Genomic DNA, 27,416 nt, shown 5'->3' with positions numbered 1-27,416 from the left:
CCAGTATATTTAGATCTCTGACTGAGCTAGTCTCAACAAATAATGATGATGTACACACGAATAAAGTAAAACCAATGTGATGTGAAATATTTGAAAAACACACTAACCACCTTTGCACTCTCAAATGTTATTGATAATGGTAATGCAGTTGGACAGGAAAGCTGTGGCTGAAATGCAGAGCCACCCTGTTTCACCAGGAGATATTTTTAAAGCTCATCCTATAGGCTACAACATCAGCTGACAGCGGTTCCATTATTGAAAAGCTTCTTCCCGGCTGAATCTCATGTGTTTTGTATGCACACCTCCAAATTTTAATTGTAATTGTGTGGGAAATGGAAAAGAGAGAGAGAGAGAGAGAAAGCATCAGTGGCACATAGTTACAACATTGAGACCACCACATTATTGAAAAAAATCCTGTCCAATGATTTTATTGATGATCAAGACATCAACAGTGGAGGTGAGGGTCTCGCCTCATTTTTCAGCCCCTGATTTGGAAATCCACTTTGATTGTACCTGGAAGTTCAGAGTCAGATAGTTTTTGAAGTGTTAACATTAAATGTTCTTAATTCATTGAATTATCCTCCTTAAATTTAAAACATCAACCACAATCAAGTCAAATTCAATTATAACTCCACCTCTGAAAGCACCTGGAAATACAGCTCGAGTACCAGCGTGAAATTTCAACCATCCAGCAATGACATTCATACAACAATCAGGGTTAACAAACGCAGGCCTTGTTTGATGCTGACAGAGCTTGTGGTCTCCTCATCTCCAGGTAACAAGGGACGCTCAGTGTAGCAACAGATAAAATCCCTTGCCATCAGTTTTCTGCAATGATGCAATTGGATGTTGGTGTAGACACTAGTTTTTTGAGTGGTACCCAAAGGAAGCTCACTGAATTACTCCAGGTCACAATGCTGACCAAAGTGTTAAAAGGAATTTCCAATACATCTTACATTACCATAGACTTAGGTTCAGATTTTCACTACAAAGAAGAATCTCTCCATCGTGGTGAAAATAACTCAATTGCCCAAGAACTGAATCTTTGGAGAGATAAGACACCCCTTCGGGTCTGGTCACAGAATACCTTTAGGGGAAGTATGATGCTCTTTGTCAGAGGTAAGATGCCACTTGGTGGAAGTCAGGTTTAGTAGGCATAAATGTGCAGAGAAGGTGCATACATTCATTACTGTCAAGCTCATTGGAACTGTCAACAGACCTGTCAATATCAGCTGTCAAGGGGATCTGGCAAACAGACCTGTCAAAACTATCAAGGGGAACAGGCAAAAATACCTGTCAAATGGAGCTATAAGGCTGTCAAGGCACTTAAAGTTCCTGCCCTTTAAAATTTTGACAAAAATTTCTGGAGTGTCAAAAGAAAATGAATGCTTGCTATTTCACTCTGATGACATAAGGCTGAGGATTCTCTTTACTGGACTAGCATTGCATGACTGATTTCATAACCATCCATTATCACAGTAAGGTGCCTGCTATTTCACAGTTTGATTGACAGCTACGAGTGATTATAGCCTCCTTGACGTGAAACAATGAATTACAATGTTTGTTGTTATTAAGGATTGTGCACTTGAATGAAGTGTTTCTTATGAAGCTTTATTTGGTTGAAGGAATATAAATGTAGTAAATTAGTTTTTATGAATGAGTGTTTAATATAATTTAGCCTGCAATAGGCACTTAGAACTTTATTTAATCTCTGCATGATGTCTGCCCATGTCAGATACTAGGTGAGTTAGCATGGTAGACTAAGGGCAAAGGGTAATAGTTAGGATGTGTATGGATTGGCATGAGTTGGCATAGGGGTTATAAAGGGCCATGAGGTGGATGGGTGGGAGACATAGCTTGGCATAAGTGGCATGAGGCCACTCAGGGGTTGAGGGGCATAATTTGGCATGGGGCCATGAGATTTGGTGAGTGGCATGGATGAGAAATTGGGAGTGTTGGGGAGGGGGTTGAGAGAGTTGATGGGCAAGAGGGATTTATTTTTGTTTTGGGCACAGTGTCGAAGCCCCGAGGCAGGTCTTTTACCCAGCCAAGGCCTGCCTCCATACCCAGCATCCTCCTCAGTTCTACTGGGGTCAACAGCCCTGACTTCTAATCTAGGCTACCTCTCCTTCACCATCCCTCCCCACACCCCACCCACCCCTTCCCCCCAGGTTTGTTTTTCCTGTCTGTATGCATGCTACCAAGAGCAAAAATGCTCCGCAATTTCTTTTTCAATGCAGGTTCACCAAAACTAGTTATATAACATTGAGACTTATTTCTTTTATCAGAGTATTTAACATGTCGGCACAAATTTCCTCAGTATTTTGTTTCAGGTGCCATTAACCTACCAGTATTTATTTTAAATGATGTGATGGTCATTTAAAAGTAATACAAGCCAGCATGTAATATGACATTGTTAAACATTTGTATGTACACTTTGACAGTCAAAAATTATACTCCTCAAGTATGATTGAAAAATGTGATACATTAGACTGTAATATCTCTTCAATTTTCTGGCAGGGTTGCTCGATCACTTTATCAATAAATTATAGAACCGTTTCTGATAATTAAAATAGTTTGTATTTCATGTCAGTGGGATTCTTGCACTTTTACATTGCTTCAAGTATAACATCTGGAATTAAGAGTCTACTGATGACCACGAAACCATTATCGATTGTCAGAAAAACTCTAATGGTTCACTAATGTCCTTTAGGGAAGGAAATATGCCGTCGTTACCTGGTCTGGCCTACATGTGACTCCAGGGCCACAGCAATGTGGTTGACTCTCAACCGCCCTCTGAAATGGCCTAGTAAGCCATTCAGTTCAAGGGCAACTAGGGATGGGCAATAAGTGCTGGCCAGCCAGTGACGCCCATGTCCCATGAATGAATTTTAAAAAAATGTTTACAAGCATTTTTGCCTTTGCTCTCCAGTTCAACAGTTCTCATCAACAGACTATATACCCCAGTTAAAGTTATTTGAGTAGTTCAGGATGTCACAGTACACGGTATAACATGACAACAAGATCTGCAACTTATTTATGGGGTAAATACTATGAGAATCTAACAATTGGAAAGCTGACATATTCAAATGTTCTATGACCATGGCTAGCAGCTTCCACAGATTTGGAAAGTAAGGTTGAGATTCCTAAATCATTCCTAAGACATTGGTAAGGCCACACTTGGAATACTGTGTGCAATTCTGGTCACCCTATTATAGAAAGGATATTATTACACTAGAAAGAGTGCAGAAAAGATTTACTAGGATGCTACCGGGATTTGATGGATTGAGTTATAAGGAGAGGCTGAATAGACTGGGACTTTTTTCTCTGGAGTGTAGGAGGCTGAGGGGTGACCTTATAGAGGTCTATAAAATAATGAGGGGCATAGACAAGGTTGATAGTCAATATCTTTTCCCAAAGCTGGGGCAGTCTAAAACTAGAGGGCATAGGTTTAAGGTGAGAGGAGAGAGATACAAAAGTGTCCAGAGGGGCAATTTTTTCACACAGAGGGTGGCGAGTGTCTGGAACAAGCTGCCAGAGGTAGTAGTAGAGGTGGGTACAATTTTATCTTTTAAAAAGCATTTAGATAGTTACATGGGTACGATGGGTACAAAGGGATATGTGCCAAATGCGGGCAATTGGGATTAGTTTAGGGGTTTTTAAAAAAAAGGCAGCATGGACAAGTTGGGCCGAAGGACCTGTTTCCATGCTGTAAACATCTATGACTCCATCTATGACTCTAATCAGCCACATCAATACGTCTTTTGCTCTTATGCAATTGCTCAGTATGACCTTGTACCTTTCCCCTTCAGTTCATTAAATAAAATAAGAATGCATAACTGTGTTATCAGCAAAATGGGTGTACAATACCTCTTTGTAATCTTTGAAGCCCAGAAGTAGGTTTGCTGACTTGATATCGCCATGGATGTATTCATGTTCGTGAATAAACTCCAAAACATCAAGCTGTATAAATAAATAAAGCGTGAATGAGAGCTTGCAAAATACAGGGAACTTTTATTTTAAGAAAATAAAATCACATGAGAATGTTACATTACTTTAAACAGCAGAACACTGAAATACAGTGGCTGAAATTCTCCCATGCCCCTGTCAGCAGGATCAATGATTGGCAGGCAGCTGAGAAATCAGTGGGAGGCCAAGAGATCAGATTCATGCTGCTGTGGAATTACAGTGGGATCTTCCAGTGCTGCCCACCATGGTGGATCAGGAATCCCACTGGAGGCTGGTGTGAAACCGGTTTGCATCCCTTAATGAGATACAGATAAAAGGCCCCTCACACCCAATTCCCTATGATGTCAGTGGGAAAATGCACCAATCTGAACACATCCAGGCAGAAATTGGGACTGACCTGGAGAAGGCCAAGGGCTGCCTCTGGAGTTCAGAGTAGGAGACACCAACAACCCCCTGGAACACCACAGCAGCGAGTGGGATGCGAGGGAGGTGGGGTATCTATCAGGCAGTCTCCAGCCTCAGAGTATTCCTGGAGATCCACCTTCTTTCTTCCATAGTGAGTCAGTGATGTCAGGTTTCATGGATGTGTGGTTTCATGGATTTTGCTGGCCATCTGATGCTTCTCAAAGGCTATTCTTCACATGCAAAAAACCACACACACATACACAGAGTGTTCACCGAGTGGATTAATGATGCCCAAACCTAGACCAGAACTTACCCAGCTCTTAGATATCTGTACCTCGAACAGGAGTTTCAGAATTGTTTTCTACAGAGGTAAGCTATGTCAAAGATGCACCAGCATAACATGTTCTCTACAACCCTCGCTGGCAGTAACTCAGCACAGGTAAATAGTTTAAACATATTTCCTGATCTGTGTCACCCAGTAATTCACCACATCCTGTCTTTAACCTTCACTAGCGTTACCAAATTTTTGCAGAATTAACAAACATACAACATTCTAATTGAGCTGTTTTTATTTTAATTTTCCCCTCACGCTTAAGTCAATAGAGGTTTTATGGACTTCAATTTCAAAAAGGTTGCAATACTGTCACAATTACAATTGCACTGTGACGTAACAAATTTGCAGGATCTATTGCTTTCAAACACTTGCAACATCATTGTAGCTTACACGAAGGCTCTTCGTGAATCAGTTGAATTTTAGCAGCAATTTGGCAGTTTTCACTGTCATTTTCTGTTGCTAATATCCAGATTTATTGAGTTGAATTTCATAACTTTCCCAAAGTCAATTTATAAGCTCTCGCTTATAGTCTAGTACCATAGCCATGAGACTACCATACTCATCTCAAAGCTTTTGACTTTTCAGCTGAGGTTATTGGAAGATGATGAGTACTGGGGTCCCCGGCTGATATTTTTCCCTCTTGATCCCAGAGTGATGAGGGCAACTCTCAGACCTGAGCTGCTGCCGAGTCAGAATTAGAGAACTCAGCAAAGACACAGGGATCAGACTCAATTTATACATTTTAGTACAATCCCATGTAATGCATTTCCTCCTTAGGCCACGGATCATTTTGAGAACAGTTTCAGTTTTCTCACTGATTGGGAAATAAAGCCGATTGGGGAATAAAGAATGGGCCATGTAGGGGAAGGAGTACAATGGAACCCATCCACCATGTTATATTAGCAGCCATCCTTGCCCATCTGATCTGTGTCTCTCATTTACCCAGCTGTTCATCTTGAAGTAAGATATTTTGTTCATTTATAGTGGCAGGAAAACCTGGAGTTCAGTGTGATTCTGCCCTCCTATTGGTACAAGATATCAAACAGTCATCATTTGTGTCCAACTGCTTACCAAGTGACTGCCTATTTTCATAACAGTTGCTTTACTCAGCTGGCTCCGACTTGCTTCCAGCACCTTTTGCAAATCCACACCGAGTCTGTCTAAAACCATGAATCTGTAGCTGTACGGGAGAAAAAAAAAGGGTAAAAGCCACATCATCATTTCAGAGAGAAGCGACTGACCTGGGACAGATTGACTTTAATCATAGAATTTTCTCACCTCTTCCCATTGTATTCAGCCAACCCTGATCCCCAGTAAGCAGGAATTCCCAAGAAACTCAACTGGTGGCTCTTCATCCACTCACTTACTGATAAAGGAATATACAAACAAAAAAAACAATTATTACAATATCGGTATTTCCTTTAGGTAAGCAGATGAAATATTAGCTTAGTCCTTTGCCGTTTCCTGTTTAATCCTGTTATCTAAAATGAAGCACTGTAATTATGTTCCAGTAATTATTTTCCTCATTCATATGCTACAGGATAAAGAAGATGATGATATGCAGACTTTAGCCCTGAACATATTGCAGCACTAATTTAAAAAAATATATATAATTACTATGTACAAAGGCATCACAGTGTACTTAAATTTCCAAGCATTCATACAAGTACAGTCCCACAAATAAAATGTGCAATTAGCATACACTACATCGCAGGTACCTACTGTGCTCAGATTTCGCTGCTCTCTGATAAAATTTCAGCTCTGTGAACAAGGGTCCATTATCCTGGTGCTCCTGAAAACAAGAATTACCTTTTATAATTGAGCATTCATACAGAAAAGTAACAGAATTAGCATCAAATAAGCATACGGCTCTCCCTCTCTATTACATGAAGTAGTAACAAACATACCTATCCATGAACTGGTTCTGCTTGTGGCCCAGTGAGCATTCTATCAAGTCGTTCCGAGCTATCCAAACTAGGAAGCTCCCAAAGTTCAATCCATGGTGCCTATCGAGGTAGCTGACCTGGCCCGTCAACTGGCTTCAATGTCCCTAGTTTAAAACTATCACACTTCCAAATTCAATCTGACCACTCCTGTTGAGAAGTCAATCAGGACAGGATGTGATTTAGCTGTGATTGATGCAACAGTAGTCTGATAGCTTTTATTGTCTAGGTTCACGTACAAACAAAAATAATTACTTGGGTAAGACATTGGAGGAATACAATGACATTTGGAACGACCATTCATTGCATGGTCAGGTGACCTTGATTAATGAGAGTGGGCAGCTTGACCCAACCCAGCAAACACTGTCCGTGCTGCACCTGTAATATTGTCACTGGATAAGGGAGAGCAACTCGACTCCAGATTTTCTCCTCTTTTCTACTATTTGCCCTTCACTTGTTATAATGCCAAACCATAACACTAAATTCCACAATTCTCTGCAAAATGGTGAAGTGGGGGGCAAAAATTCTCAAGGTGCATCACAGAGCACATGGCAAAACAGATGTTGAGCCAAAGGATGATATTTTAGGAACAGTGATCAAAAGCTTGGTCATAGAGTGGCATGGTGGCACTGCTGCCTCATAGCGCCAGGGACCTGGGCTCGATTCCGGCCTTTGGCAACCATCTGTGTAGAGTCTGCATGTTCTCCTGTGCTTGCCTAGGTTTCCTCTGAGTGCTCCAGTTTCCTCCCTCATTCCAAAGATGTGCAGGTTAAGTGGATTGGCTGTGCTAAATTGCCCCTTAGTAGTCAAAGATGTGTAGGTTGGGTGGGTTAGCCATGGAAAATGCAACGGGTTACCAAGATGGGGGGTGGAGGCCTAGGTCAGTACAGACTTGATGGGCCAAATGGCCTCCTTCTGCACTGTAAGGATTCCCTGGATTCAAAGAATTGGACTGTGATGGAGTCTTGGAATACAGGAAGTGAATTTCAAAGTGTGAAGCTCCTGAGACTGCAAGCATGGCTACAACTGGTATGGGGAAGGAAGGGGTTTAATCAAGAGGTCTAAGTCCACAAATGGAGAAACCAAGGAGAGTTGTGGGGCCGGAAGTGCAAAGCCATGGAGAGATTTAAAGCCAAAGATAAGAATTTTAAATTTGAAGTGTTCGAGGACTTGATGCAATATTGGTCAGGCAGGAAATGGGTACATGGCAAATTGGACAGCAGAGTTTTGGATAAGCTGAAGTTTAAGAAGCATGGAGACAATGTTCCCTTTCCAATTTAGTTGTATGGGGCCAGTTCTTTCATGCGTGGTCTCTTTAAATTTTCTTTGCTTGGCCGTGCGTTACTTATTGAAGAACAAAGCTTGCATGGTGCCTTTAGGGCTGCAGTGTGGTCACACTCCTGTGCAGCTTGGTGGGAACTTTGGGTGGAAGTTAGCAAACTAGCCAAAAGAATCTTGGAGTAGCTGAATCTGGATGTGGCAAAGACACAAGAGGTAGCTAGGGCAGGGGTGAGTAATTTTACAGCGTGTAGGTATGTGGACTTTGTGGACACAGGAGATTGTGGGATTAGAATGTCAATTAATGTTCATGATGTGGAGATGCCGGTGTTGGACTGGGGTAAACACAGTAAGGAGTCTAACAACACCAGGTTAAAGTCCAACAGGTTTATTTGGTAGCAAACGCCACTAGCTTTTGGAGCACTGCTCCTTCGTCAGGTGAGTGGGAGATCTGCTAACAAACAGCAAGCAGGGCATATAAAGACACAAACTCAAGTTACAGAATAATGAATAATGATTGAAATGCGAGTCTTTACAGCTAACCAAGTCTTAAAGGTACAGACAATGTGAGTGGAAAGAGCATTCAGCACAGGTTAAAGAGATGTGTATTGTCTCCAGACAGGACAGCCAGTGAGGTTTTGCAAGTCCAGGCAAGTTGTGGGGGTTACAGATAGTGTGACATGAACCCAAGATCCTGGTTGAGGCCGTCCTCATGTGTGCGGAACCTGGCTATCAGTCTCTGCTCAGCGACTCTGCGCTGTCGTGTGTCGTGAAGGCTGCCTTGGAGAACGCTTACCCGAATATCAGAGGCCGAATGCCCGTGACTACTAAAGTGCTCCCCAGCAGGAAGAGAACAGTCTTGCCACTTCAGCCTTGATTAGACTGACTTGATTAGCTGTAAAGACTCGCATTCCAATCATTATTCATTATTCTGTAACTTGAGTTTGTGTCTTTATGTGCCCTGTTTGCTGTTTGTTAGCAGATCTCCCACTCACCTGACGAAGGAGCAGCGCTCCAAAAGCTAGTGGCGCTTGCTACCAAATAAACCTGTTGGACTTTAACCTGGTGTTGTTAGACTCCTTACTGAATTAATGTTCAAACAGGATGACCAGATTGCCTCAGTCTGGGTCAGCCTGTGACAGCAGTCAAAGGAGGAGATTAAATCAGAGTTAAAGTTTTTTTTAAAAGTTTATTTATTAGTGTCACAAGTAGGTTGACAATGCTGCAATGACGTTACTGTGAATATCCCCTAGTCACCACACTCCGACACCTGTTCGGGTACACTGAGGGAGAATTTAGTATGGCCAATGCACCTAACTAGCAAGTCTTTTGGACTATGAGAGGAGACTGGAATGCCTGGAGGAAACCAATGCAGACACGAAGAGAATATGCAGACTCCACACAGACAGTGACCCAAGCCGAGAATCAAACCCTGGTCCCGGGTGCTGTGAGGGAGTAGTGCTAACCACTGTGCCACGATGTGGAGTGTGTGATGTGGAATGTGGTGTGGAATCATGTATGGTGTGGAATTTGTACCAGAGGCTGAAGATGATGGCTTTGGTCTTTCCATTATTAATTAGAAATGAATCATTGCTCATCCCAGGTTGGGTTCCAGACAAGCTGTCTGATAACATTGAAGCAGTGAAGAGTTGAGAGATTGGAAAGACGTAGAACTGGGTTTCATCTGTGATAACTGTGGAATCAAGTTGCAAGAGGGTAATAAGCAAGGTGCCTCAAACATTAGTATGAGGGCCAACATCGTTTATATTTCTCATAAATGATTTGAAACCAAGCTAAGTTTACTGATATCTAAAAAGGGATTTCAAATAAAAGAAAAATGCCGAGTAAATTCTAAAGGAATTTAGAAAGAATAGATCTTTGTGCTAATAATAACTAAATGGTGTTTAACATGAAAAACTAGAATCGGGGAATATTCAGCTGGACTGTAACACAAATTGCAGTAGCAAACAAGGGGCAGCACACAAGAAGCTGAGAGTACTGATGGATAGTTCATTAAATTATAAGCACAGCCTAATTCAACAGTAAAGAAGACAGATAAGGCCCTGTGGTATATATTAATGGGGATAGATCGTAAATTACTGGGATAAAAGTGAGCCTCAATGAAACAGGGATTTGCCCCTCCGCATCTGGAGTTCTGTATACAATTCCAGCCAATATACCAGTGTGGGGATATAATAACTTTTGAGGAGTGAAAATAAACTGATCAGACATTTGAGCAATGAAAAGAGACAAAAGAAACTGTGAATATATAATTTAATGGGACATCAGGAGAAGCATAACATCACCTGACTTTGCCCATCTCAGCTCATTTGCTGCTGAAACCCTCGAGAGGTTGCCTTTGCATGGCCTTTGCAACCTCTAGACTTGACTGTTCCAATGCACCCCTGGTCTTCTAAATTCTACCCTCCGTAAACTTGAGGTTATTCAAAACTCCACTGCCCATGTCTTGTACCAAATACCTATCACCCCTGTACTCACTGACCCTGACCTACATTAGCTCCTGGTCAAGCAACTTCTTCATGTTAAGATTCTCATCCTTGTTTTGAAGTCCTGCATGACCTTGCCCCTCAATATCTGCAATCTCATCCAGCCCCACAACCCTCCGAAATATCTGTGCTCTTCTAATTCTGGTCTCTTGAGCATCCCTGATTTTAATCGCTGCACTGTTAGTGACAGAACCTTAGCTGCCTCAGTCCTAAGCTCTGGGATACCCTGCGATGCTTGGAGTAGCCTCCTATACACCTCCACCTCTCTTTCCACTTTTAAGACATTACTTCAAACCTACTTCTTTGACCAAGTTTTTGGTCCTCTGACCTTATATCTCCATAAATGGTTCCTTGTCATATCATGTTCCTATAAAGCACCTGGGACATTGTATTACATTAAAGGCACTAATAAATCAAAGCTTTATTTGCTATTGATTACAATTTCAACTGAATTGTAGGGTAAAGATTTCTGAAAGTACTTACTACTTTAATGACATACATTGCATCATCCCCAACATCTTTCTCTGTCGCACGAGATGCTAGAAATAATTTAGAAAACATCAAGGTAAAACAGAGTCAGAATCAAAGTAAGTAGTAATTATTGGTATAAAACATCATCACTGGACTGCCAATTGAAGGTTAACAGTGAACTAGCAACCCAACTGCCAGTTTCTTCATGCTTGGTCCAGAAGTCAAATTTGCCCAATTACCTTCACAGACTTATCGAAATTATAAAAACCCGACAGTGCGGAAGGACGCCATTGAGTCTGCACCAACAACAATCCCACCTAGGCCCTATCCCCGTAACCCCACATATTTACTCTACTAATCTCTCTAACCTATGCATCGCAGGGCACTAAGGGGCAATTGAACATGGCCAATGCACCTAACCCGCACATCTTTGGAGGAATCCAGAGCACCTGGAGGAAACCCACGCAGACATGGGGAGAATGTGCAAACTCCACACAGACAGTGACCCAAGCTGGGAATCAAACCCAGGTCCCTGGAGCTATGAGGCAGCAGTGCTAACCACTGTTCCACCGTGCCGCCCTATTTTCTATGACACTTTGTGAAGCATTACAATGACATGCTGCGAGAAATGTTCCATTCCAGTGTGCTCACTCCACAGAAAGTGGGCAATGTTAGCAGAATACGGAGTTCCCTCAATAAAACATATTATGAAGTTGCAATCAAACAGTGTCGGGAAATTCCAAAATGAGTCCCTGGTCAGTGCTGAGTTAGTTGATCTCAATCAAGGTGCTGGTGGTAATGCAACAACTGACTTCACCACTATTAGTCAGGGCAAAAAAAACCGTGGGATATGATTTTCCCGCCCCGCTGGTCGAGTACTACAATCGTGTGGGAAATTTCAGCGGGAGAGAAAAAATCCAAATCACCCTGGCGTCCGGTCGTGATCTTCCTGGGCTATTTTCTGTGACGCGATCATATTCATCGCATTATTTAAATCTCTTTAGCAAGCTCCGAATGCTTTTGTCAGGGCTCATTTAGATTTCCGACGTCACGGTGGAAGTTCTCACCGGTGAGGGTCACAGCTGGTCCCTACCAATGGGGACCTGATGTGGTGGTCGTGCTGGTGGGACTGGACGCCATTGAGGGTTGGGGGTGGGGAGGGAGTGCCCCTTGCTAGCCTGGCAGTTCCCAGGGTCTAAAGGGGTAGGGCCTCAAAGGGGAAGATGAGAACAAATAGGGGGAGGGAAGGGGGAAATCTGCATTGGGGGTGGGGGGTTAGTGATTGGGCTGGTGGTCGGGGGGGGGGGCAATCAGGAGGGGTTTTTGGGAATGGTATGTGGGGGAGAGGGGGTAGTTGACAGATATCCTATAACACTTTGTGGACTTGTACACAGTATATGGGAGATCAGGGCACCTGCCTAGCAGTCTGCAGCCAGCTTCCCTGGTGAGCCGAGGTGTCTCCCCCACCCCACCACCAGCGTGAAACTCCCTACTGCCAGAAAACGTGACTTGGGGTAGCTCGCTGAAAAAAAGGAGTGAAACTCTCTGGTTTTCAGACTTTTGTGACACTTAGAATTTTTTTGAGAAAATTTCACCCATATTCTCCAATCCCAAATGCTAGAAGGCATGCTTGAAAACAATGAGAAAGGAATCCATCTACAATCAGATCAGAAACTTGTAACTAATCTAGTTATTACTGAATATCTCAGTCATTGGATGTAGTGTTGATAGTGGTAATTGTAAAAATAAAATCAGAACCACACGTCATGTGTTTCAATTATGTCCAAATATGAACCATAACAAGAACAGAATCAGAGTAGGTTATTTAATCCAATGAGCCTGCTCTATCATAGTAGAGCCCATTTGTTATCTTACTTCTCTCTTTTTCTCTACATCCTTTACTATCCTTATTTCTCATGTAAAAACAGACAGTCCTCAAAGACTTGAGTTATGGACCAACATGGTGACACAGTGGTTAGCATTTAGTGAACTGTTCCACAAATATTTCTTAAAAATTATATTTGATAATATTATATTACTTTTTTTATAATTGATCGAGTACAAAATTCTGGATTATTTTGGTGAAAATAGAGTTAAGGCCTTGTTTCAAGAAACAATCCCCAATTTATTAACATTGTCCTTATGGGAAAATAAGTTCCAACTTTTAACATTTTAAGTTAAGATGCATTTTTCAGGGAACAATAGTATCTTAAGTCTGAGGACTGCCTGTACATTTCTTCCTTTTTAAAACTTTGATGATATTGCAGTTAATTCAATCAAGATGTCAATAGAACCATATTCAAGGTCTGCCTGTCCCTCCTACGATAGGGAGGCAACCCAAAACTAAACACAATGGGACAGAGTTTCCTATTTGGGTGCAAGCAGCAATCCAGGCCCAAATGGCACTGAAACCTCTGCTGGTTTTCTGAAATAAACTTATGGTTTTAAGTTCCTGTTCAAAATAATTTGCAGTTCCAAATGCAAATCTTCCAATAACCCAGAGCAATAAAGCAGAGTTTTAGAATGAATTGTTCATTTTTCTCTTTGTATTAAAAAAAACATTGATGTGTTTAAGACTGGTAACCTGATGCAAATTTATTAATTCAGCTAAAAATTATCACAAAAAAATCAGCCTTTTTAATGTGTCCTGTCCTACATGAGTAAAACTGATTTTAAATAACAGACGTTAATGAATTGAAAATGACTTTTTAAAAAACTGCAGACCATTTACTGGTTTCATTTGTGTGTACGAGCCAGTTTTTTAGTAGAATAAACATTCTTTAATATTTAAAAACTTTTGAAAAGGTGCCTAAGAGGCACTATGCCTCTGCACCTAAAAATCAGAGTTTCATTTGAAGAGCCTCCTCGAAGCACAATCAATGCTAACTAACTGTGGTTATTAATCCAATCTAGGATTGTGTGTTCAGGACCAGCTTTCAGCAGAATGCCTCTTAAACCAGCGTAAGAATTTGCTCTTCATGTAACAGGCACCTGAAATTCCTCAATCTTTGGCCATTCCCAGCTGATCCAAAATAACCATACAACACCGAACATTATCAAAAACAAAAGCTACATTCACCAGCCATTGCGGAAGAATGACCACACAGGAGGAAGATGCAATGATTAATTTATAATGCATTTCTTACAGCTGATAGAGACTTTATTGAACTCTTTGCCTCTTGGAATCAGCAACGATTTAGAGCTATTTTGGTCACAACTAATGGGGTTCTTCAGTGAGAAAGTGACAGCGTAGTTGTCCAGAACATTATAATGATTTAATTTCACTCGGTGACTATTAAATAACATGGCTCTTTAACTCCAATGAATTTCACTCTAGTCATAAAAACATATATGGATAATATTTCAGTTATTGATTATGAATGAATAAATTTTCCTCTCCATTTTTTGGTCTGATGCATGACATTGTACATTATTCTGGGCTGAATTTATTCACTTATATTTAGACTTGTGGGCAATTTCTGATTGCTAAAGTGATGGCATTGGTCATATGGATTGTAAAGATGAAGTAATAAACTAATATTCAAATTAATAAAGGATATGCCTCACACACAGCTATAGACTAGTAATGACAACATGAGATAGAGGAAAAATGTGCCTTGCACTGTACAGAATGTCACTTGCCTTCATCTTAACATATGAAGGTACAAAATTGGAGATGTAGGCCATTCGACCTCTCGAGGACGACCCCTAATTTTAAAACAGTGTCCCCTAATTCTGGACTCCTCTTACTTCTATTGCTTTCAATAAGAGAACAAAATTCAAATACTCTTGCAACTTACAATAAATAAAACCAAAAATACAGATTTACTGAAATATTAGGATGGATGGAGTTTTTTAATGATGATCTGCCATTGAAAATTCCAAATCTCCTGACACGTGGTTCTTATGCCCTCAATTTGCTTTTTGGTGCAAATCAACAATTAGTTAATGGATATACTAATAATGAGCTTTAGATAAAAGGCCTTTAAAAGCCTTGGCTTTCTCAACAAATAAATCATTATGCAACAGTTCATTGTTTCCTTACCCAAATGTATCAGCCCAAATCCACCTTGACCAATAATTTTCCCAAGTTTCCACTGCTTCTTCTCAGAATCCGTCAGGATCAAGCCCTCAGGGAGAGGATTAGGAAGCTTACTTCTGGTGTTGCCTTTGGGTGGCATCATACCTAACAAAAAGCAAGACGGGTTTTACTTCCCTATATGAAAGCTTAAAATGCACACCAGTCTGCATTCCTTCCATTTTCTTGGTTCTCTTTCCATTTAACTTTTCCCCTCCCTTTTCCAATGTAAAGTCAATTGATCACGATCGGCTGATAGTAGTGGTGATTGAAGATACATAATGATTCAAATTCGGAGATGGCAACGAGAGCAAAACTGTTGATGTTGTCATTTCTTCTCCAAAACCGATAGCAACTTTGGAAGTCTGCACATGCTCAAAACATGTGGAAATCCTGGTGCTGTCAGTGATTCTACGCTCTGCCAAAGGAGGCTCCAACCTGTGTAATCCCTCAACAACCAGTAAACTGACAAACTTTCACTTTTGTGCTGTTGAGCTCATTGTAAAAGATCTAGTTCAATGCGATGTAACTGGGATTTTGTAAAAGTGTGTTAACTTCATAATTACAACTAAATATTTTCACTGATTTTACATTTGTGGAAAATTTCTCCATTATAAGAATCACATTTTTATAAAAAATAGTAACTTTTTAAAGTTTGTTTACTTTCTAAGTTCATCCAATCATAATCATATCTTTCATGATCTGAAATTTACATTTCAAGTAAAAGAGATCCAATGCTTTTAACTTCTTGCTTTGCAGTGAGAGAGAATACTTCAGTGTGATTGGCTGCTTATCCTATTTGCCCACATCACTGCTGCTGGATGCCTGGAGACCCCCTTGACTTGAAGCCAGATATAAACTGCTCTCAGCAAAGAGGAAGTCAGCAAACAGATATCACTAGATCTTTGTGGGTAGCTATCATTGAGGTCAGAGACAAGCACTATTACTTTTCCATTCACCGAGCATTCTAGCCCGGTCTGAAAGCACAGATTTAGATTGGTGAGAGTTTCTGTTCAGAGTGTACGTTGACCAAATAAATCCCTATTGTAAACCAATGTACGGCATTCTGAAATTCAGCAATACATTACATTCTTACATTAAATTGAATCAAATGATCGCTAATGGTCATTCGGATAAGCTTGTTGTTTTTACATATATTTAGGAAAATAATGTTTCACAGGAAAAACCCCAGTTTAATTCCTGGTCTGTACAGAGAGAAGAAATGCTCAGCCTGGGTAGGGATACGGACAGTGCAATTGGCTTCAGCATAGAATCCCTACAGTGCAGAAGGAGGCCATTTGGCCCATCATGTCTGCACTGACCAAAATCCCACCCAGGCCCCATTACCCTGACTCTACGGTAAATTTAGCATGGCTAAATCAACCTAACTCGCACATCTTTGGACTGTAGGAGGAAACCCACGCAGACAGGGGGAGAATGTGCAAGCTCCACACAGATAGTGACCCGAGGCCGGAATTAAACCCAGGCTTGGGTCACTGTCTGTGTGGAGTTTGCACATTCTCCCCCTGTCTGCGTGGGTTTCCTCCGGGTGCTCCGGTTTCCTCCTACAGTCCAAAGATGTGTGGGTTAGGTTGATTGGCCATGCTAAAATTGCCCCTCAGTTTCCTGAGATGCGTAGGTTAGAGGGATTAGCGGGTAAATATATAGGGATATGGAGGTAGGGCCTGGGTGGGATTGTGGTCAGTGCAGACTCGATGGGCCAAATGGCCTCTTTCTGCACTGTAGGGTTTCTATGATTCTAGAAACAGGCCCTTAGGTCCAACTCATCTATACCAACCAGGTTTCCCAAACTGAACTAGCCCCATTTGCCTGCATTTGGCCCATATCCCGCTAAACCTTTCCTATCCATGTACCTGTTTTAAATGTTGTAATTGTACTCTCCTCTCCCACCTCCTCTGGCAGCTCATTCCATATACTCACCACCCTCTCTGTGAAAAAGTTGTCCCCTTAGGTCCCTTTTAAATCTTTCCCCTCTCACCTTTAATCTATGTGCTCTAGTTTTGGACTCCCCTATCCTGGGGAAAAGATCTTGGCTATTCATCTTATTTATGCCCCTCATGATTTTATAAAATTTTACAAGGTTATCCTTCATCCTCATTCGCTCCAGGGAAAAAGTCCCAGTCTATCCAGTCTCCCTTACAATTCAAACTTTCCAGTCCCGGTAACATCTTTGTAAACCTTTATTGCACCCTTTGAAGTTTAACATCCTTCCTATAGCAGGGTGATCAGAATTGTATGCAGTACTCAAAATGTGGCCTTACCAACATCTTGTACAGTTATAACATAACGTCCCAACTGCTGTACTCAATGTTCTGACCTATGAAGGCAAGTGTGCCAGTCTTCTCATTTTCCAATAACTCCCTTCAGTTTGCAAAACATCCAACATTTTGATACCCTCTTCCTCGTTCTCCTTTTCCTTGAAATCTTCCTTCCATAATATTTCTAGCTCGTCCTTAAGATGTACCCTGCTCAGTCTCCCTGCAATTTCCGAATTACATTCAGCAAATGTCTCTCCTCATTCACATTCCACAGCACTACATCATTTGTTAATTTTATTGTCCGCTAACCTTTCCCATTCGCCACCAAACCTACATTTCAAAGCTATTCGACAAGTCTGCCTCCTCTTTCCATAAGAGGAGACTGACTTAATTTCGACCGCAACAGGTCCATAGCAGATGCCATTTCCCTGGCCCTGCACTCAACCCTGGAACACCTAGATAACAAGGACACCGATGTCAGACTCCTATTTATTGACGACAGCTCAGCCTTCAGCACTATTAGTCCCACGAAACTCACCTCCAAACTCTGTGGCCTGGGCCTCGGCATCTCCCTCTGCAACTGGATCCTGAACTGCCTAACTCTCAGACCACAATCAGTAAGGATAGGCAACAACACCTCCTCCACAATCGTCCTCAACACCGGTGCTATACTATACTATACTTCTTATACACCTATGACTGTGGGGCCAAATTCCTCTCCAATTCGATTTTCAAGTTTGTTGACGGCACCACTGCAGTGGGTCGGATCTCAAACAATGACGAGACAGAGCAGAGGAATGAGATAGAGAATCTGGTGAACTGGTGTGGTAACAATAATCTCTCCCTCAATGTCAACAAAACAAAGGAAATTGTCATCGACTTCAGGAAGTGTAAAAGGAGAACATGCCTCTGTCTACATCAATGGGGACGAAGTAGAAAGGGTTGAGAGCTTCAAGTTTTTAAGTGTCCAAATCACCAACAACCTGTCCTGGTCCCCCCATACCGACACTATAGTTAAGAAAGCCCACCAACGCCTCTACTTTCTCAGAAGACTAAGGAAATTTGGCATGTCAGCTATGATTAACATAGAACATAGAACATAGAAAGCCACAGCACAAACAGGCCCTTTGGCCCACAGGTTGCGCCGATCACATCCCCACCTCTAGGCCTATCTATAGCCCTCAATCCCATTAAATCCCATGTACTCATCCAGAAGTCTCTTAAAAGACCCCAACGAGTTTGCCTCCACCACCACCGAAGTCAGCCGATTCCACTCACCCACCACCCTCTGAGTGAAAAACTTACCCCTGACATCTCCTCTGTACCTACCCCCCAGCACCTTAAACTTGTGTCCTCTCGTAGCAACCATTTCAGCCCTTGGAAATAGCCTCTGAGAGTCTACCCTATCCAGACCTCTCAACATCTTGTAAACCTCTATCAGGTCACCTCTCATCCTTCGTCTCTCCAGGGAGAAGAGACCAAGCTCCCTCAACCTATCCTCATAAGGCATGCCCCCCAATCCAGGCAACATCCTTGTAAATCTCCTCTGCACCCTTTCAATGGCTTCAACATCTTTCCTGTAATGAGGTGACCAGAACTGCGCGCAGTACTCCAAGTGGGGTCTAACCAGGGTCCTATAAAGCTGCAGCATTATCTCCCGACTCCTAAACTCAATCCCTCGATTAATGAAGGCCAGTACGCCGTACGCCTTCTTGACCGCATCCTCCACCTGCGAGGCCGATTTAAGAGTCCTATGGACCCGGACCCCAAGGTCCTTCTGATCCTCTACACTGCTAAGAATGGTACCCTTCATATTATACTGCTGCTTCATCCCATTGGATCTGCCAAAATGGATCACCACACACTTATCCGGGTTGAAGTCCATCTGCCACTTCTCCGCCCAGTCTTGCATTCTATCTATGTCTCGCTGCAACTTCTGACTTCCCTCCAAACTATCCACAACACCACCTACCTTGGTGTCGTCAGCAAACTTACCAACCCATCCCTCCACTTCCTCATCCAGGTCATTTATGAAAATGACAAACAGCAAGGGTCCCAGAACAGATCCCTGGGGCACTCCACTGGTCACTGACCGCCATGCAGAGAAAGACCCCTCCACAGCCACTCTCTGCCTTCTGCAGGCAAGCCAGTTCTGGATCCACAAGGCAACAGCCCCTTGGATCCCATGCCCTCTCACTTTCTCACCAATTTTTACAGATGCACCATAGAAAGCATTCTTTCTGGTTGTATCACAGCTTGGTATGGCTCCTGCTCTGCCCAAGACTGCAAGGAACTACAAAAATAAATGTAGCCCAATCCATCACGCAAACCAGTCTCCCATCCATTGACTCTGTCTACACTTCCCGCTGCCTCGGCAAAGCAGCCAGCATAATTAAGGACCCCACGCACCCTGCACATTCTCTCTTCCACCTTCTTCCTTCGGGAAAAAGATACAAAAGTCTGAGGTCACGTACCAACCGACTCAAGAGCAGCTCCTTCCCTGCTGCTGTCAGACTTTTGAATGGACTTATCTTGCATTGAGTTGATCTTTCTCTACACCCTAGCTATGAGTGTAACACTACATTCTGCACTCTCTCGTTTCCTTCTCTATGAATGGTATATTTTGTCTGTACAGTGCGCAAGAAACAATACTTTTCACTGCATGTTGATACATGTGACAATAATAAATCAAATCAAATCAAGATCCAAGTCTTACAGAGATAAGATCATCAAAATGCATTTCATCCAAATCAAGCTCTTTTTACAAGTCACTTCTTGAGTTTATTCAGCTTTCTGATTAGAAACTGTCCCTTTTTACTAAATAAAGCTTTTTCACTGCTATCCTTGTTCTTATTTATTTGTTGCACCTGCCGACTGCAGATATGCTTCCTCGATACTTGAATTCTTGCACTTGTTCTCGTTCTTTTCCTCTTATGAATAAATGAACATTTCTTGGTGGTTTGGCTTTTGCACAGAATCTGGCATTAAGATTGGGTGGGGCTCATTTTCTAGCTATTCTTCTGCAGAAAGAAACATGTTAAAGATTCTGCAGGCTCCGTCCACAGCAATTTAAATTCATTACTGTAAGAGTTTACAGGACAGAGGGTAAGGGTGACTTACCTTGTCATCTCCAAACGCACACTGCAGTGGATTTCCCCTAACCCTCCTTTTCATACTTGCACACCCTAATATCTTAAGCTTCCATTGGCTCTGTTCCACTCATAGATCATTTATACTGGCTGATTGGACCAACACTACATTACAGAAATCTGGCAAAATGTTGGAAATTAAAAATTAAAAAAACAGAAAATGCTGGAAATACTCAGCAAGTGAGGTAGCATGTGTGCAGTGTAACTAGAACAATACTTCTCCATGTATTGCAGAGCTGCCACATCCCCAATGGGAAGGTCCCTGATGTCTTGTTATACCTGACAGGCAAGCAGCAGGCCACCCCACAGCATCCAGGACCCCACTGGCCAATCAGAGGCCAGAGCTTTGCTGAGTGGCAGCACCACTGGGAGGTGAATTGCTGCTGCTGGTAGGGCACTCACCCGAGGCCCAGAAATCCAGGCCAAGAGTGACAAGGGGTGGGAGGTGGCAGTTATATGGCAGAGGTGTTGGTAGCAGGGCCAGGATCCCAAATATGCACCCCTTCCCAATGTCGAATCCTTTGATTAGGCCCCTGCCGGGTACCCACAAGCACATCTTACGGGAGCAAATCAGCAGAGATAGCTGACAACTGCAAGAAACACAAAGTTGTGATAGTAGGGGATTTTAATTTTCCACATATAGATTGGAGAGGGTAGAGTTTGTAAAATGTGTTCAGGAAAATTTTCTACATCAGTATATAGAGGTGCCAACTAGAGAGGATGCAATATTGGATCTCCTATTGGGAAATGAGTTAGGGCAGGTGATGGATGTGAGCGTGAGGGAACACTTTGGATCCAGTGATCATAATGCCATTAGTTTCAACCTGATCATGGATAAGGATAGATCTGGTCCTCGGGTTGAAGTTCTGAACTGGAAAAAGGCCAAATTTGATGAAATGAGAAGGGATCTGGGAAGTGTGGATTGGCACAGGCTGTTCTCTGGTAAGGATGTAAATGGAAAGTGGGAGGCCTTCAAAGGAGAAATTTTGAGAGTGCAGAGTTTGTATGTTCCTGTCAGGATTAAAGGCAAAGTAAATAGAAATAAGGAACCTTGGTTCTCGAGGGAGATTGTAACACTGACTAAGAGGAAGAGAGAGTTGTATGAAATGTACAGGCAGCAAGGAACAGATCAGATGCTCGAGGAGTATAAAAAGTGCAAGAAGCTACTTAAAAGGGAAATCAGAAGGGTTAAAAGAAGACACGAGGTTGCTTTGGCAGACAGAGTGAAGGAAAATCAAAAGAGCTTCTATAGGTATGTTAGGATCAAAAGGATAGTGAAGGATAAAATTGGTCCTCTTGAAGACCAGAGTAGTAGACCGTGTATGGAACCAAAAGAGATGGGGAAGATACTAAATGGTTTTTTTGCATCCGTATTTACTGAGGAAACGGGCATGGAGTCTACGGAAATAGGGCAAACAGGTAAGGAGGTCATGGAACGTTTTACAGATTAAAGGGGAGGAGGTGCTTGCTGTCTTGAGGCAAATCAGAGTGGATAAATCCCCAGGACCGGACAGGGTATTCCCATGGACCTTGAGGGAAGCTAGTGTTGAACTTTCAGGGGCCCTGGCAGACATATTTAAAATGTCAGTATTCACGGGGGAGGTGCCGGATGATTGGAGGGTGGCTCATGTTGTTCCGTTGTTTAAAAAAGGTTCCAAAAGAAATCCAGGAAATTATAGGCCAGTAAGTTTGACGTCGGTGGTGGGCAAGTTATTGGAAGGTGTGATAAGGGATAGGATCTACAAATATTTGGATAGACAGGGACTTATTAGGGAGAGTCAACATGGCTTTGTGCGTGGTAGGTCATGTTTGAACGATCTATTAGAGTTTTTCGAGGTTACCAGGAAAGTGGATGAAGGGAAGGCGGTGGATGTTGTCTACCTGGATTTCAGCAAGGCCTTTGACAAGGTCCCTCATAGGAGGTTAGTTAGGAAGGTTCTGTCGCTGGGTATACATGGGGAGGTAGTAAATTGGATTAGACACTGGCTCAATGGAAGAACTGATGGAAGAAGCCAGAGAGTGGTTGTGGAGGATTGCTTCTCTGAGTGGAGGCCTGTGACGAGTGGTGTGCCGCAGGGATCGGTGTTGGGTCCATTGTTGTTTGTCATCTATATCAATGATCTGGATGATAATGTGGTAAATTGGATCAGCAAATTTGCTGATGATGCAAAGATTGGAGGTGTAGTGGACAGTGAGCAAGGTTTTCAAAGCTTGCAGAGGGATTTGGACCAACTAAAAAAAATGGGCTGAAAAATAGCAAATGGAATTTAACACAGACAAGTGTGAGATATTGCACTTTGAAAGGACAAACCAAAGTAGAACGTACAGGGTAAATGGTAGGACTCTGAAGAGTGCAGTTGAACAGAGGGATCTGGGAATACAGGTACAGAATTCCCTAAAAGTGACATCACAGGTGGATAGGGTCATAAAGAGTGCCTTTGGTACATTGGCCTTTATAAATCGGAGTATCGAGTATAAAAGTTGGAGTGTTATGGTAAGGTTATATAAGGCATTGGTGAGGCCGAATTTAGAGTATTGTGTACAGTTTTGGTCACCTAGTTACAGGAAGGATGTAAATAAGGTTGAAAGAGTGCAGAGAAGGTTCACAAGGATGTTGCCGGGACTTGAGAAGCTGAGTTACAGAGAGAGATTGAATAGGTTGGGACTTTATTCCCTGGAGCGTAGAAGAATGAGGGGAGATTTGATAGAGGTGTATAAGATTTTGATGGGTATAGATAGAGTGAATGCAAGCAGGCTTTTTCCGCTGAGGCTAGGGGAGAAAAAAACCAGAGGGCATGGGTTAAGGGTGAAAGGAGAAAAGTTTAAAGGGAATATTAGGGGGGCTTCTTCACGCAGAGAGTGGTGGGAGTGTGGAATGAGCTGCCGGATAAAGTGGTAAATGCATTTAACATTTAAGAAAAACTCGGACGGGTTCATGGAAGAGAGTGGTGTGGAGGGATTTGGTCCAAGTGCAGGTCAGTGGGACTAGGCAAAAAATGGTTCGGCACAGACAAGAAGGGCCAAAAGGCCTGTTTCTGAGCTGTAATTTTCTATGGTTCTATGGTCCGCTTCTAGTGCTCCCTTGTATGGCAAGTCCATTGCCCACTGCTGGCTTGATACCACCGGTGGAGGGATAAGGTCCTTCATTGGGCATTCATTTAAAGGCCTCAATTGGTGGCAGGGTGGATGAGAAGGCTGTCCAAGGGCTTCCCTACCATGGACAGGGAGGTTTGGGGGGTGGGAGGGGGAGATTTAATGCTACCTGATTAAAGTTGATTTATTAGCGTCACAAGTACGTTTACATTAACACTGCAATGAAGTTACTGTGAAAATCCCCGAGTCGCCACACTCCGGCGCCCATTCGGGTACACTGAGGGATAATTTATCATGGCCAATGCACCTAACCAGCATGCCATTCGGACTGTGGGAGGAAACTGGAGCACCCAGAGGAAACCCATGCAGACACGGGGAGAACGTGTAGACTCCACACAGACGGTGACCCAAGGCCGGAATTGAAGCCAGGTCCCTGGCGCTGTGAGGCAACAGCACTAACCCCTGTGCCACCGTGCAGCCCATCCACCACCCCTCCACCAAATCCATTAAGAGGGTTGGCACAAGATTCCACCCAACGTTTCAGGTCAATGAGGATGTTTAATATTCGACAACGACAACTTCTTTCTATATCCTTTGGAAATGTACATGTAGATATCTCAGACGATTGTGAAGTTGGAGGAGAATGCAGAGATAGGGAGGAGCAGGACCCTGGCGACATTTGAAAACAAGAATCAGAATTTTAAAATCAAGACAATGCTTGACTGTCCAATGTAGGTCAGCAAGCATGGGGGTGAGAGGGGAAACGGCACTTGTCGTGGGTTAAAATACGGCAGCAGATGTTTAGATAGCCTAAGTTTACAGAGGGTAGAATGTGGGAAACTAGGCAGGAGTGCACTGGAATAGTCAAGTCTAGGGGTAACAAAGGTGTGGATGAGGGTTTCAGCAGCAGATGAGTTGAGGCACTGCAAAGACGAGCAATGGAGGTGGAAAAAGGCGACCTTAGAGATGCCATAAATATGACGTCGGTAGCTCATCTCAAGATCAATTGTGACAACAAGGTTGCAAACAGACTAGCTTAATCTCAAGACTGTTGCCAGGGAGACAGGTGGAGTTTGGAAGAATTATCAACTGATCTACTAAATTAAGAATAAAAGCAAATTACCATGAATGCTGGAATCTGAAACAAAAACAGAAATTGCTGGAAAATCTCAGCAAGTTTGACATTATATGTGGAGAGAGAATAGAGCTAAAGTTTCAAGGCTGAATGATCCGTCTTAAAACCCCTCTGACAAAGGGTCATCCAGACTCGAAACATCGGCTCTATTTTCTCTCCACAGATGCTGTCAGACCTGCTGAGGTTTTCCAGCAGTTTCTGTTTTTGTTGCAGTTAGCTATGAAGCCTGAAAATTTAGCGACAGTGAAGGAGATGAGAGAGGTAACGGTGAGGTGGTGCTGACTGTCATCAGTGTTTGGTGTGAAAATTAATACCATGCCTTTGTTTAACCGACGAGCATCATCATCCTGAAACATGGACTCTGTTTCTCTTTTCACAGATGCTGCCTGACCTGCTGAGTACTTACAGCATTTCCTGTTTCAATTTGATTGCACTGAATATTGGGTGATTTTACATTCAGGCTTGTGCTAGCTAGCTATTTGTGCAGAAACACGGGTGTAATTTCACTGTATCCAGATGGATGCATTTTGGCAACATTTTGCCAATTGTGCCCTTAGGGCAAATCCAAGTGTGTCAACATAGAATGTCAACCTCTTATCTGAACCATACTTTATAATTTTGGAAGTGAAATACTGAGTGACTTACAATCCCACCGTTATGATCTGTTAAACTAAGGGGTTTTTAATTAATCAGGGGGTTTACACAATGATATAGTTTTATAACTCACTCCCAAATCACCAACAAGTGCTTTGACACTCCCAGCTGATTTGCTCTGAGCTGCAGTCCACAACAAGCCTCCCACCTGCTGGGACAGGCTCGAAGTAAAAACAATGTTAAATATAGGGCAAACAGCCCAAGTGTGCATGGTCTGACCGCCTAATCCCACTGCTGTCGGGACTCGGAGAACAATCCCGGCAGGGTAAATCGGAACTTTTCCAAATAAGTATCACACATGTGACATCCTCAAGACCCCCAGGTGAATCAAGCATTTAAGTTTCAGGCGGATAACTCTGCTCTTTTCTCCACAGACGCTGTCTAATCTTTAGTCACTTTCAACATTTTCTAATTTCACTTCCAATTTCTTCTGCGATAATTCAGCAAATAATTGGCCGCAGCCACGTTGCCATTCATTACCAGAGACTATTAAAAAGCAAGCGTCTTAAAGACTGAAGATAAATAAAGGAAACATGTACATTACAAAGAGCTTGAAGATGGGAGATCAGGAAACTGCCAGCATGTCATTGAGAGCTGGGCCAAGTTACTTCCCCTGTACCGAGCACTGGTTCTCTCTGTGTCCGTGAATCGAGCACTGGTTCTCTCTGTGTCCCCGTGCCGAGCACTGGTTCTCTCTGTGACTGTGTACCGAGGTTTCCGCTGAGCTGAATCGCAGTGGAAGCAGCAAGTGAACCGCAGCCCGGGGAAAGATTGGGACCTTGGCTAAAGTCGAAATGCTCCAGCCATTAGATAGGGAAAAGCTGCTGTTTAAAGTTTGGTTCCCAGTCTCTGAACTTTCTCTGTGCAGTAGTTTCTATTTTGGTAAAAAAGAAACCAGGCCGGGAAATATGATATCCCTGTGACACTTGAGTGAGCTCATGGGAAAGTGGAAGTAAGCACTGAGGCTTAAACTGACTCAGCCCTTTCACATTGTGTGCACAGAACTTGCCTTAAAATAAAATAAAGTTGCGATTAGCTCGCAATTGCTTCCCGTTGAAAGGAGGTCGGCTGCTGAAATATGTGGAAATGTAAAAGCTTTTGCATTGACTCCATTGTTGTTATCTTGCTTTGCCAGGGGTTACAGTCTGGAGATGGATGAGGAAGACTGCACTGCTGCAGCATGACTACTGTTCTGAGGCTGTGATTGGGACAAAATGTAAGGAAGTTTACTCAATAGCTCTACCCTGGAATGATTGACACTTCCCATTATCCAGCACAAACTTTGTTTTTTATTCATTCCTGGGACATGGGCATCGCTGGTTGGAATATCAGAGGCCGATATTCGGCCTCTGATATTCGGCCTCTGATATTCGGGTAAGCGTTCTCCAAGGCGGCCTTCGCGACACACGAAAGCGCAGAATCACTGAGCAGAAACTGATAGCCAAGTTCCGCACACACAAGGACGGCCTCAACCGGGATATTGGGTTCATGTCACACTATCTGTAACCCCCACAGTTGCGTGGACCTGCAGAGTTTCACTGGCTGTCTTGTCTGGAGACAATACACATCTTTTTAGCCTGTCTTGATGCTCTCTCCACTCCCATTGTTTTGTTTCTTAAAGACTGGATTAGTTGTAAGTATTCGCATTCCAACCATTATTCATGTAAATTGAGTCTGTGTCTTTATAAGTTCTGTTTGTGAACAGAATTCCCACTCACCTGAAGAAGGGGCTTAGAGCCTCGAAAGCTTGTGTGGCTTTTGCTACCAAATAAACCTGTTGGACTTTAACCTGGTGTTGTTAAACTTCTTACTGTGTTTACCCCAGTCCAACGCCGGCATCTCCACATCATAACATTTATTGCCCATCCCTAATTGCCCTTGGCTAGGCCATTTCAGAGGGCAGTTGAGAGTCAACCAGATTGCTGTGGCTCTGGAGTCATATGTAGACCAAATCAGGCAAGGACATCAGTCCTTCCCTCAAGGAGATGAGTAAACCAGATAGGTGTTTCTGACAATTTGACAAAGGTTTCATGGTCATCAGTAGATTCTTAATTCCAGATTTGTTTTTAAATTGAATTCAAATTCCACCATCAGCTGTGGTGGGATTCAACCTTAGCTGAA

General features: G+C 42.7%; 1 protein-coding gene across 2 annotated transcripts in view; it reads right to left on the bottom strand.

Moving 5' to 3' along the window:
• Positions 1-26,223, bottom strand: part of LOC144504512 (serine/threonine-protein kinase VRK1-like) — a 107,930-nt gene extending 81,707 nt beyond the window's left edge. Inside the window, exons 1-7 of one of the 2 annotated variants that reach the window (XM_078229894.1) lie at positions 25,835-26,223; positions 14,953-15,093; positions 10,920-10,975; positions 6,431-6,500; positions 5,987-6,074; positions 5,780-5,888; positions 3,871-3,963 (exon numbers count right to left, since the gene is read on the bottom strand). In XM_078229894.1, the coding sequence (XP_078086020.1) occupies positions 3,871-3,963; positions 5,780-5,888; positions 5,987-6,074; positions 6,431-6,500; positions 10,920-10,975; positions 14,953-15,091 (555 nt within the window). In that variant the 5' untranslated portion in view covers positions 15,092-15,093; positions 25,835-26,223. The remainder of the gene's footprint in view (positions 1-3,870; positions 3,964-5,779; positions 5,889-5,986; positions 6,075-6,430; positions 6,501-10,919; positions 10,976-14,952; positions 15,094-25,834) is intronic. The other variant, XM_078229895.1, reaches the window with a different exon arrangement.
• Between the last annotated feature and the right edge of the window lie 1,193 nt (positions 26,224-27,416).

Source organism: Mustelus asterias, chromosome 15, assembly GCF_964213995.1.
Source record: "Mustelus asterias chromosome 15, sMusAst1.hap1.1, whole genome shotgun sequence".
Classification (NCBI taxonomy): domain Eukaryota; kingdom Metazoa; phylum Chordata; class Chondrichthyes; order Carcharhiniformes; family Triakidae; genus Mustelus; species Mustelus asterias.
Note: the sequence above shows the minus strand (reverse complement) of the source record. Positions and strands in the feature narration are given on the sequence as shown.